This window comes from Microcebus murinus, chromosome 4 (genome assembly GCF_040939455.1).
Source record: "Microcebus murinus isolate Inina chromosome 4, M.murinus_Inina_mat1.0, whole genome shotgun sequence".
Taxonomy (NCBI): Eukaryota; Metazoa; Chordata; class Mammalia; order Primates; family Cheirogaleidae; genus Microcebus; species Microcebus murinus.
The window spans coordinates 44319198-44332689 of record NC_134107.1 but is presented as its reverse complement, the minus strand read 5'-3'; the positions used below and the strand labels follow the sequence as shown (position 1 = coordinate 44332689).

The 13492-nt window shown below is 38.4% G+C and overlaps 1 protein-coding gene across 3 annotated transcripts in view; it reads left to right on the top strand.

Moving 5' to 3' along the window:
* The window catches only part of GTF2H1 (general transcription factor IIH subunit 1), a 41181-nt gene that overhangs the window by 7750 nt on the left and 19939 nt on the right, over positions 1-13492 (top strand). For 2 of the 3 annotated variants that reach the window (XR_012918955.1, XM_012780634.3), the window contains exons 2-7: positions 2303-2471; positions 6580-6772; positions 7921-8086; positions 9458-9551; positions 12496-12645; positions 12776-12855. Coding sequence is in view for 2 of the 3 variants with exons in the window: in XM_012780634.3 (XP_012636088.2) it covers positions 2318-2471; positions 6580-6772; positions 7921-8086; positions 9458-9551; positions 12496-12645; positions 12776-12855 (837 nt within the window). In the remaining variant the exon portion in view is untranslated. The remainder of the gene's footprint in view (positions 1-2302; positions 2472-6579; positions 6773-7920; positions 8087-9457; positions 9552-12495; positions 12646-12775; positions 12856-13492) is intronic. The other variant, XM_076002117.1, reaches the window with a different exon arrangement.

The following is a 13492-nucleotide window of genomic DNA, read 5'->3' as shown; positions in this document are numbered from 1 at the left end:
TCTCAAACTCCTGACCTTGAGCAGTCTGCCCGCCTCAGCCTCACAGAGTGGGAGGGAAAGAGAACTGACTGGAAAGAAATCTGAGGGAACATTCAAGAGTGATGGAAATGTTCTGTGTCTTGTTTTGAGCAATGGTGCATGGGTGTGTACAGTTGTCAAAACACATCAAACAGAATACCTAAGAGGTATGCATTTGTTGATTTGGTAATTATAGCTCAGCTTTTAAAAATTGGTTTACAAAAATTCTATGGTAAACCTTTTAGAAGGTTTCGTAAGTAAAGAAATTGCCTTTGAGCCCAACTGAACATTTTTTATGTCCCTTTTAGGTCTTCACACATTCTATTTTGTATAATAAATACCACATACACACTCATCCCGCTCACTGTACTGGAAACTCTTTAAAAGCAGAAATTACTATTGACATTCATCTTTGGACAGGTCCCAGTCTCCTTGGCTCAGTACAAATTTATTGGATAAATGTATCACACTGACCCTTTTCTTGTCCGTTGTTGGGATGGAAGAGTCTGCAAAGACCTATAAAAGGAGGAATGTGACTCATAATAAAGTCAACTTCAAAGAAATCAGTATTTCTCTTTTTTTACTTATATCTTTTCTAACTCATTACTTCAGTGACTAAAAAATAATAGTTTTTTTTTTAATCTAATAGCATTTTTTTTCGTTAATCCTAAGAGGTGGTAGTTTGAGAAGTTATTAGTTTTTAGTTTTCAGACAACTTTATACTAGAATTGCTGACTTCCATTGTTTTTGATGCCTCCTACTCTTCTTTTCCTAATGCTTATTTTCTCATTATGTTCCAGTAGAAATTCTCCTCAATTATTTTAAACTAATGACAGAGCCAATATTTCCTTGTTCCCATTTGTTTTAACCTTTAGGAAAAATGTTTCAGTAAAGCTTCACTTATTTGCTCAGGGCAAACTTAATTCTTATGACACCTATATACGTATGTTAACTTCTCTAAAATTATACTTTAAACTATGCCTGAAGAAGTAAATTTTTAAAATTATATTTTAAGCCATTTACTTGGGAATGAAAACTAACATTGTAAGTTCACCAGAAATGGCATATATGTGACATCAGTGTCACAACTTTCCCTGTCCTGGCCCATGGCAGACATTGCCATCGATCATGGCAGCTTTTCCATTGAGCCCAGGCAGCCTCAAAGTCCTTTTTAGCCTCAAATTCCAGACAGCCACCTCAAGCTTCAAGGATTTGGGTTGGACATTTAAGATTTCCAGAAAGGGCAGGGCCTGGTGATTCAGGCCTATGATCCCAGTGGTTTGGGAGGCCCATAAGGAGGATCACTTGAGGCCAGGAGCTCAGGACCAGACTAGACAACATAATGAGATCCCTATCTCTACAAAGAAAACTTTTTAAACAGTGGTTGGGCATGATAGTATGTGTCTGTAGTCCCACCTACTCAGGAGGCTAAGGCAGGAGGATTACTTAAGCCCAGGAGTTTGAGGCTGCAATGAACTATCATCACACCACTGCTCTACAGGCTGAACAACAGAGACTCTCTCTCTCAGGAAAAAAACAAAACAAAACAAAACACCAGAAAGATTCCCAGAAGAACGGGGGTGAGGGGCTCCAGGCTGTTTCCTAGGTAACTGGTTAGCTGCAATACAAATGAATGTTAGGGAAGATAGAGCAATTGAAGACATGTGATTGTTAAAAGATGGGAAACTAGCATCTGAAGTATTAAGAATTAAATTCTCTCAGTTTTATTTTCAGGTATACAGAAGAAACTTAGATCAGGAATCAGGAAACTTGGGATGGTTTCAGCTCTGAGAGTGGTTCTGAAAGATCACACAAATTCTGTGGACCTTAGTTGTTTCCATTGAAACAAATTTGAACTAAATATTCAATAGGTTCCTGTGTAATTCTAAAGCTCTGTGATGCTAAATGTAGATTGAATAAAAGACCACATATTTGTAGTCAAATTATACATTTATGAGTTAAGAATATAACTGAGGAAAATAAAAATATATTGAAAATACTCTCCTTAGCACATGTGGAAATGGTTTAAAAGACTGCCAAGTGTTATAAACTATAAGTGTTTTATAAATTCACACCTGTGATACGAGCAAAATGAAATTTGATTGTAGAGGAATAATGCCATGCAAATTTATCTTCAACTCTTGAGTGAGAGGAAAGGCTTTTTTACTCCTTGTTAATTTCCTACAGTTTAGGTTTTAGATTTGGAAGGAACTATAGAAGTCAACAAATTCAACCCTAATTGACATGTAGAATTTTTTTACTTCATCTTTTTTTTCTCTATTAGCACCTTCTAGCCACCATGGCTACTTCATCAGAAGAAGTTTTGCTGATTGTGAAGAAGGTGCGCCAAAAGAAGCAGGATGGAGCTTTATACCTAATGGCAGAAAGAATAGCTTGGGCACCTGAAGGCAAAGATAGATTTACAATCAGCCACATGTATGCGGATATTAAATGTAAGTCAGCTATAATAAGGTCTCATGTCTATATGCCATTTTTTCTAGTAATTTTATAAAAAGATTGTTTAAGGCCGGGCGCTGTGGCTCACGCCTGTAATCCTAGCTCTTGGGAGGCCGAGGCGGGCGGATTGCTCAAGGTCAGGAGTTCAAAAACCAGCCTGAGCAAGAGCGAGACCCCGTCTCTACTATAAACAGAAAGAAATTAATTGGCCAACTGATATATATATAAAAAAAAAAAATTAGCCGGGCATGGTGGCGCATGCCTGTAGTCCCAGCTACCTGGGAGGCTGAGGCAGAAGGATCACTCGAGCCCAGGAGTTTGAGGTTGCTGTGAGCTAGGCTGATGCCACGGCACTCACTCTAGCCTGGACAACAAAGTGAGACTCTGTCTCAAAAAAAAAAAAAAAAAAAAAAAGATTGTTTATACAGTTTTTGTGAGTCTTAATTTTATATCCCAAAAAACCAACTTTGTAGAAATAAATTACAAAACAGGATCACTGAACATATAGTATTCTATAACCTGTCCTTTTCACTTAATAATAGAATGTGTACAGGTTTATGTATGTAAATCTACCTCCCATCTATCTACACACATACTTTCTTTTAAGTGTGTTACATAATACTTCACTGGATAGACACTCATGTATTTAACCAGTCCTCTGTTAAAGGACATGGTAAGAAATTTTAGGATTTTATTATTGCAAATAGTGTTGCAGTGTAGATCTGTGCAGTAATACCATTTCAGGGATGTGTGTGCACAATACATCCCTAAAAAGGATTTTTTGTTCAAATGGTTCATCCATTTAAAATGTTGATAGGTGATGCCAGATTGTCTTTCAATAAAATTATATCACTTAAGCAAGGTATCTAATCTTTGGTTATGTGGCTATCTGTTGAGAAGACACAGCTTTATGCTATTGAAATAGATGGGAGAAATATGGAGCATAATGTTTTTACATTATTTTTCTTTCTTTTTTTTTTTTTTTTAAGACAGAGTCTCACTATGTTGCCCAACTAGAGTGCTGTGGCATCAGCCTAGCTCACAGCAACCTCAAACTCCTGGGCTCAAGCAATCCTTCTGCCTCAGCCTCCCGAGTAGCTGGGACTATAGGCATGCACCACCATACCCGGCTAATTTTTTCTATATATGTTTAGTTGGCCAATTAATTTCTTTCTATTTTTTTCTAGATGGGGTCTTGCTCTTGCTCAGGCTGGTCTCAAACTCCTGACCTTGAGCAATCCACCCACCTCAGCTTCCCAGAGTGCTAGGATTACAGGCATGAGCCACCACACCCGGCCTATTTTTCTTTTTTATAATCTTGTAGTATGAAGGTTGAGATCAAAACCCCTTCTTTTCCCAAATTTGCAAGATTAAGTTGGAATTTATTACCCAGGGTACTTTGTGGTTCAGTAGTAATTAATTAGCTTGAAAAGCACCAGATGAATCCTGGAATTTAAAAACTTTTCTCTGAAGGAGATTTCTGCAATTCACCTAAATAAAATTCTTGGAGAGACCCGAGGCAACCAACCGCTTGATAAATTATGGCACCTCAGCTGTGACTATTAATATGGATTCATTTATTTCCTTGGATATAAGATTCTTCTCCTAGGTAAAATTCTGTGTAGATTTCAAGCAACACAATACCTCCAAAGTTAACTACTGCCTAAGTTTAAGCTATATGATCGTTTGTCCACTATCTTGATAATAGTACCTCTTTTTAAAACTTTGTTTCTGGCCGGGTACGGTGACTCACAGCTGTAATTCTAGCACTCTGGGAAGCCAAGGTGGGCGGATCACTCAAGGCCAGGAGTTCCAAACCAGCCTGAGCAAGAGCAAGACCCCACCTCTATTAAAAAATAGAAAGAAATTAATTGGCCAAGTAAAAGTATGTAGAAAAAATTAGCTGGGCATGGTGACACATGCCCATAGTCCCAGCTACTCGGGAGGCTGAGGCAGAAGGATTGCTTGAGCCCAGGAGTTTGATGTTGCTGTGAGCTAGGCTGACACCACAGCTCTCTAATCTGGGCAACAGAGGGGGTTTTTTTCCTATCTCAAAAAAGAAAACAGAAAACTTTGTTTCTGTGGGAAAATGCCTGGCAAGTTCCTGTAACGTGGGGAAGTATATATACCCAAATCTAGAGCTACACTGAAACAGTTTTCCTTTTTAAGTTGAATATTTGAAAGCATGTCAGAAGCCATTGAAAGTTATAAATAATAAATTACTAAAGTGAAAATCAGCAGTAGTTCTTACTATAACTGAAGTTAGCTAGTTAAAAAATTTAGGGTGGCTTCTCAGAGTCAGTAGCTAAGATAGAGCGTGGATGAAGTAGTGACCGAGAAAAGGTGCCTTTAGAAAGGACTGGCTGTTTTGGAGGAATGAGATAATGTAACATGCTAGCTGACAGTGTAAATTGCTTCATTATTGCTGCTTTTAGCAGTAAGGTACTTTATCCGTTCCAACTGTTGGTCTGGAATTGTCATCTTCATTGTCAGAGTTTCTGTTTATTTAAAGTTTAATAGATCAGATTATGCTAAGATGAGAGCTCTAGGCAATGTGTTACCCTACCACATGTGTCACCCATTTAATGGGACAAAGCCCTCCATCTCTGCTTCTCTTATAAAGAAGAAAAGCGCTACTATGGCCAATGAGGCCCATTCTTTAAGAACACAAGTTCTACATTATGTAGGTAAATCTTGGCATTCCTGGCTCTGATTTTTTATTATGAAAATCTTCAAAGTTACAGAAAAATTTAAAGACTGGTACACTGAAAACCTATCCTCACTTGGATACTACAATCGTTATTTTGCCATATTTGCTTTATTTGTGGATACAGTTTTATTGCTTATAATATTATCACACCAAGAACATTTTAATAATAAATGGCCAGACCATTATTACATTTCCTTGGTTAAGCCAATAATGTCTTTTATAGCTGTGATTTTTTTTTTAAACCAGTATCTAGTCTAGGTTCATGTAGTTGTGGCCTCTTTAGTCTCTTTCAGAGTATAGCCTTGAATATCACATATTCTTTTTTTTTTTTTGAGACAGAGTCTTACTCTGTTGCCCAGGCTAGAGTGCTGTGGCATCAGCCTAGCTCACAGCAACCTCAAACTCCTGGGCTCAAGCCATCCTCCTGCCTCAGCCTCCCGAGTAGCTGGGACTACAGGCATGTGCCACCATGCCCAGCTAATTTTTTCTATATATTTTTAGTTGGCCAATTAAATTTCTTTCTATTTTTAGTAGAGACGGGATCTCACTCTTGCTCAGGCTGGTTTTGAACTCCTGACCTTGAGCAATCCACCTGCCTCAGCCTCCTAGAGTGCTAGGATTACAGGCGTGAGCCACCACGCCTAGCCAGATATTACATATTCTAAACATGTCTGATTGTCTCCTTCTCTTTTGTGTAACTTATTCCTGTATACCTATATTTTTAATAAACTGAAAGATCTAGATGCTTGAGTATAATCAGGTTAAACATTTTAGACGAGAATAATACATAGGTGGTGATGTTTAACTTCCTATCCCATCACTTCAGAAAGCACATGGTGTCAGGTGGTCCTGCTTTTGATCTCCTGTGTGATCAAACACAGGAGACTGTGTTTGATCACATGGTTAAAGTAGTGACACCACATCTCTATTTTCCCTTACAAAATTAGTGAGTAAGCCATGGACTGTGTTTTACACTCTTTGGGATCGTGACAAGTCATTTTTATTAATAATGATGTTGATTGGAGGCAGCTGTTTCAAGTGGATTCGGGGCTCCTGTCCTAGTTGGCTGTTTCAGAAAGCTTTAAAGAAGCCTGCTCTAGTTCAGTGGAAACAAAAGCCCACTAATATCTAGCAGTAGAAGCAGTGAGTGAGAAGTGCTGCACAAAAAGGATACTGTAATGGAAAGCAGAGTGTTAGTAGTGAATTTGTTGATATGCTGTGGTTATGTGGGATTATTTGAGAAGAGTGCATTTCTGCAAAGGCATGAATATTGGAACAGGGTAACTGAAGCCCAGAGGAATGCTGAATCTTCTTAGGAAGAGAAGTAACCTATTGTATGGTAATGTCCACAATGTGAGTTTCCTCATCTCACTTAACCTCATGCTGCTTTTTAGGCCAGAAAATCAGTCCAGAAGGAAAAGCTAAAATTCAACTTCAGCTGGTCCTGCATGCAGGGGACACAACTAACTTCCATTTTTCCAATGAAAGCACAGCAGTGAAAGAGCGAGATGCAGTAAAGGACCTTCTTCAGCAGCTGCTGCCTAAATTCAAGAGGAAAGCAAATAAAGAACTGGAAGAAAAAAACAGGTGGGGAGAAAAGAATAGCCTTTTGAAGAGATACTAGATTCTCTCTAGTCTCCTAATAGAGTAATCACTTATTACCTCTCCCCTCCCTTTTGCTGTGATATTGTAAAGTAGGAAAATATGGGCTTTAGTATCTTTACCTCTGTGTTTAGTTTTCAACTTCAGCGTCTTTTCTTACTAGCTGTGTGACCTCTGGACAAATAAGGATGCACAAACACAGAAGTGAAATTAACTGCATCAAGCCTAAAATCTGTTTAGGAGCAGAAGTGAGAGTAGAAGGCGCTAAGGTTCTTTAATTTCTTTTCCCAGTTCTCTGCCACAGAGAAGATACTAAACTGTTAGAAAAGTGTGCTTGTGAAAAAGAAACCTAAAAGAATTCATACTGTGAAAAAGTGAAACAGCCTGTAAAATAGTGAGAATTTCTTATAAGATGAATTATTCCATCATTGACATCTTTCAGGCCATCAGTGCTTATAGCTCCAAATGCTTATCACAATGAATAAGTTGCTGGAAAATCTCAAGCATATCTCCTCTCTTCTCCATTCACCTTTATTTATGGAAGATAATAACAGTTGGCCCTTTATCCTTGAGTTCCACATCCACAGATTCAGCCAGATTGAAAATATTTGAACAAAATAGCAATATGACAAAAAATAATCCAAATAAAAAACAGTAAAGTATAGCAAACTACCCAATATTTATATTATCTTAGTTATTATAAGTAATCTAGAGGTCGCTTAAAGTATATGGGAGGATGTTTGTAGGTTGTATGCAAATACTACACCATTTTACCCAAGGGACTTGATTGAGCATCTGCAGATACCAAGGAACTATACAGTATAAATATAGACCCAGTGATCTTTGTGTCACTAGGATACAGAGATACATAAAACCAAATCCATGCCTTCAAAGAGTTTAATCTTTGCTTATTCAGACTGACTTCCATTTATCTCTACTTCAAATGTTCCTCCAAAAATGTTGTTTTTGCTCTTAATTACTAAAAAATGAACTAAATGGCCTCTCCTATTCAGTTATCACAAACTAAAACTTGTGTGTTTTAATGTTTTATGTCACTAAAATCTTTTAAAAATGTTACCTAAATGGTGTTTTATTCTAGAAGTTCAATTATCTTTAATATATTCTATTACCAGAATGCTGCAAGAAGATCCTGTTTTGTTTCAGCTTTATAAAGACCTTGTTGTGAGTCAAGTAATCAGTGCTGAGGAATTCTGGGCCAATCGTTTAAATGTGAATGCAACAGATAGTTCTTCCACATCCAATCATAAGCAGGATGTTGGCATTTCTGCAGCATTTCTGGTATGTGACCCTTCTAGATTACTGAAGAGAAGAAAAAACTGAAAACCCCAATATTTGTGTTAACAATGCTATTTGTTTTGTAAAATTTAGCATTTCCTTGAAGTATGGAAAATTTAGTATCCATAGTATTCTTGTAAAATATTTTAAAAATGCATATAGTATTTTTAAAATTTATATTTCTACTCAGGAGGCTGAGGCAGGAGGATTACTTGAGGTCAGGAGTTTGAGGTTGCAGTGAGCTATGATCATACCACTGCACTCTAGCCTGGGCCACAGAGCAAGACCTCGTCTCTTAAAAATATTTCATATATCTTTTTACCAGTTATATTTTCTTAGTTTTTGGACTTTAGTATGCTAGAGATCAAATAGATTTTGAAAATGACTTTTTAGAAATTGGACCAAAAAAAAAATTGGCAAATATTTAATTCACCTAATACTGATTGTTATGTTTTACTTACAATACAAAGTTAAATGTTTAATGACCATTATATTATAGAAAAAGTAAGATTTATAAAATGTATCCAAATAGAGGCCAGGTGCCATGGCTCATGCCTATAATTCCAGCACTTTGAAAGGCCAAGAGGAGGATCACTTAAGTCTAGGAATTCAAGACCAGCCTGGGCAACATAGTGAGACCACATGTCTACAAAAAATTTTAAAATTAGTTGGGCATGGTAGTGCATGCCTATAGTCCTATCTCCTGGGGAGGCTGAGGTGGGAGGATTGCTCAAGCACAGACAGGAGTTTAAGGTTGCAGCGAGCTACATTAGCACCAGTGTACTCTAGCCTGGGTGACACAGCAAGATCCCATCTCAAAAAAAAAAAAGTATGTAATAGAAAAATTGGGAGTGCCTTACCTGTGAAGCTATAAAATGAAAATTAGTCTTTATTCCAGGGGAACCAATGCAGTATTTACACATCCAACAAAAATTTGAATGCCATTTGTATGTTTAGTATATTTTTGGGTGCTTAATAGTGAATTAGTAAGACTTTTCCCAAAGAAAACAGTCAGTTAATGTTAGTTTAATTAGTTAGTAATTAAACATAAAAAAGTTTATGGTGATTTAGTAACTTTACAAGTTTTATAGTAAAGCTCCATTAGCTCTCTGCCTTCAGTCACATTTAAACATTGTCTGTTTAACCATATTGGACTTCCAAGGAAGAATATTTTACAGGTCACTGAGACAATGAGAAACCAGTCCAGGTTTCTTTGAGCCCTGTCTCTATGCCAAAAGTGAAAGTGAAAGACTTACTATCTGCAGTTCATTTAGAAACACTTTTTTCCCACCTTTGTCCATTGTCTATTGAGAGCTTAAACATCTTCCCTGATGTTCTAACTTACTGTATGTGTGTGTGCGATCTTTGTTTTAGGCTGATGTCCGGCCCCAAACCGACGGCTGCAATGGTCTGAGATATAATTTAACCTCTGATATTATCGAGTCCATATTTAGGACTTATCCAGCAGGTAAGAAGAGTCAGTTCTTCCAGATGGTTAAAATATTTGGATGAATTGTGTAACATATCAATGAAAAACAAAAACCTGAACATTTATTCCTGATTATGTGCAATAAAATATGTAAAATACTTTACCCAGTGCCTGACATGGACATATGGTAGTACTAAGAGTAAACAATGTGCTGTCATCAATTCATTGTATGATGACTTTGCTATTCTTTCCAGTAGTGGTTCTTAAACTTTCTTTAGCCCTTAACATACTGAGTGAGAAATGTGAAATGACATGCTACAGAAGCATCAATAAATGAGTCTCTATATAGCACTAACTCAGGCCATCCTTCATACTACACCAGAGTGACATTTCTAACTCATAAATGATTTTCCATGCAGAAGCCATCCTAAAAGTATAGATGCTTTGACTCCAGCCCTAGTGATCTATGATGTGCAGCCATGGTGAGAGCCACTGCTTTAGTCGTTCTTTGAACGAAACTCTTAAGCTTTATATGATTCTCTTCTTATTTCCTCACTTGTGCCCCTTTAGTCGTTAGGAAACATATCTCTCCCTCAGGACTCAGGGCAAACATTGCCTCATTGCTACCTTTATAAAATCCTGACTTGGCCAGGTGCACAGGCTTACACCTGTAATACCAGCCCTTTGGAGGTCCACGTGGTAGGGTTAACTAGCACTAGGAGTTCAAGACCAGCCTGGGTAACATAGCAAGACCCTCTCTCCAAAAAACAATTTTTCTTAATTAGCTGAGCATGGTGGTGTGTACCTATAGTCCTAGCTACTGAGGAGGCTGAGGTGGGAGGATTGCATGAGCCCAGGAGTTCAAAGTTACATTGAGCTATGATCTTGCCATTGTACTCCATCCTGGGCAACAGATCATGACCTTGTCTCCAAAAAAAAAAAAATCCAGACTTTGTCAGGCAGATACCTTTTTTGTTTGTTTTCAGAGTATTCCAGGGTTACAAATATTTTGGTGACATGAATTGTTTTTGTGCTATTTGAGTCAAAGCTATAAGTGTGCCCATAACCAAGATAGCATTAATTGTACCCCTTAGGTGTGAATTTACCAGACCCCTTCTGCCCCACCCCCACCTGCTTGGTTTCTACCCAGTTTTACTACCATATGTGGACATGGGTGTTGATTCATTAGTTCCGGTTTAATAGTACATCAGATGCCCATCAGTACATGAGTGGATTAATAAAATGTGGTATATGTACACTGTGGAGTACTACTCAGCCATTAAAAAAATAGTGAACTTAATAAATACCCTTTGTAACCACCTGGATAGAACTGGAGACCATTCCGGCCGGGTGCGGTGGCTCACGCCTGTAATCCTAGCACTCTGGGAGGCTGAGGCGGGCGGATTGCTCAAGGTCAGGAGTTAAAAACCAGCCTGAGCGAGATCCCATCTCTACTATAAAAAATAGAAAGAAATTAATTGGCCAACTAATATATATATATATATATATATATATATATATATATAAAAAATTAGCCGGGCCTGGTGGCGCATGCTTGTACTCCCAGCTACTTGGGAGGCTGAGGCAGTAGGACTGCTTGAGCCCAGGAGTTTGAGGTTGCTGTGAGCTAGGCTGACACCATGGCACTCACTCTAGCCTGGGCAACAAAGTGAGACTCTGTCTCAAAAAAAAAAAAGAACTGTGAGACCATTCATCTATGTAAAGTATTGCAAGAATGGAAAAACAAACACTACCTGTCAGGCTAGGGTGGTGGCTCACATCTCCAATCCTAGCACTTTGGGAGGCCGAGGTCAGAGGATTATTAGAGGCCAGGAGTTTGGGACCCCCCTGAGTAAGAGGGAGACCCTGTCTCTACAAAAAAATAGAAAAAATTAGCTGGATGTGGCGGGATATGTCTGTAGTCCCAGCTACTCAGGCTGAGGCAGGAAGATCGCCTGAGCCCAGGAGTTTGAGGTTGCTGTCAGCTAGGCTGATGCCACAGCACTCTAGCTGGGGCAACAGAGTGAGACTGTGTCTCAAAATAAATAAATAAATAAATAAACAAATAAATAGACCGGGCGCAGTGGCTCACTCCTGTAATCCTAGCACTCTGGGAGTCCAAGGCAGGAGGATTGCTCAAGTTCAGGAGTTCGAAACCAGCCTAAGAGCAAGACCTCGTCTCTACTATAAATAGAAATTAATTGACCAACTAATATATATATAAAAAAATTAGTCAGGCATGGTGGTGCATGCCTGTAGTCCCAGCTACTCGGGAGGCTGAGGCAGCAGGATTGCTTGAGCCCAGGAGTTTGAGGTTGCTGCGAGCTAGGCTAACGCCACAGTACTCACTCTAGCCTGGGCAACAAATTGAGACTCTGTCTCAAAAAAAGAATAAATAAATTAAAAAAATAAAAAACAAATGACCCGGCCGGGCGCTGTGGCTCACGCCTGTAATCCTAGCTCTTGGGAGGCCGAGGCGGGCGGATTGCTCAAGGTCAGGAGTTCAAAACCAGCCTGAGCAAGAGCGAGACCCCGTCTCTACTATAAATAGAAAGAAATTAATTGGCCAACTGATATATATATATAAAAAAAAAAAAAAAATTAGCCGGGCATGGTGGCGCATGCCTGTAGTCCCAGCTACCTGGGAGGCTGAGGCAGAAGGATCACTCGAGCCCAGGAGTTTGAGGTTGCTGTGAGCTAGGCTGACGCCACGGCACTCACTCTAGCCTGGGCAACAAAGTGAGACTCTGTCTCAAAAAACAAAACAAAACAAAACAAAAAAAAAAAACAAATGACCCATAGCAGTAGTGCCTCACCTGATCTCTCAAGTTATGTTTCATATTTGTAATTTTAATATATACTGTATAAAGTTGAGAGTTTCTCAATCTAGTTTTTGCTAGTAGTCTATTTCAGTTATGTAATTTGAGGGGTTTTAAGAATGGAAATGCAGTTTATAACTATTTCTTACTGTTTTTTTCCACAGTAAAAATGAAATATGCAGAGAATGTTCCCCACAACATGACCGAGAAGGAATTCTGGACACGTTTTTTCCAGTCCCATTATTTTCACAGGGACCGGCTGAATACAGGGTCAAAGGATCTCTTTGCAGAATGTGCCAAAATAGATGAAAAAGGTAACTGTTTATCCCTGACACACTCTAGTATTTAACTTGCTATTCTAGTCATTAAAGCTGTTAATGAATTTTTTTTAATTTCTCAGGAAGATAAGACATGCTGAACTTTTTATTTCATTTTTTTCTTTAGGGTTAAAAACAATGGTTTCTTTAGGAGTGAAAAACCCACTACTAGATTTGACAGCTTTAGAAGATAAACCATTAGATGAGGTAAGAAGCAATAAAAGAAGTGAGAGAATACAGTTTTTTCCTAGTGTTCAGTATTTTTATAGTTTTAAAATTGCCTGCAGTGTAGATTTATTCCACTTGTGAGAATGTAAAACAAGCAAAATACTATTATTTGAAGTGATTTATCAGAAGTGCTGTTCAGTAGCACTGTTTACCATTAAAATTGCCTTAAAGAACTGAAATTCCTGCATGAATTGCTAAAACTTTTTAAAAAATAAATTTCTAGCTCTCCCCTATTAGCAGTACTCCAGGTAATCAGGGCCAAACATGATACTGAGTCCAGCTTTATGTTCTAGCTAACATTTGTTCTAAAGAAATGTGGATAAATATTAACAAACGCAGATAACAGACATCTGTTGATTGTCTGCTATCTGCCAAACCTTGAGCAATCTCATGAACCTTACCCTACTCGGGTCCTGATATGTTTCAGCAGTCGGACCATCAAGTATCAGCTACTTACCTCAGCATCATGACTCCAGACCTACAAATGTATCCAACCACAGAGAAAGGTGGTTCCTTCTGAGATCAAGGATAATTTCATCCCTGCTTCTATCTTCTAGGCCAGGAACCTGCCTTCCTTGATTATTCCCTTTACTCTGAATTTTCATTTTCCTGCCCT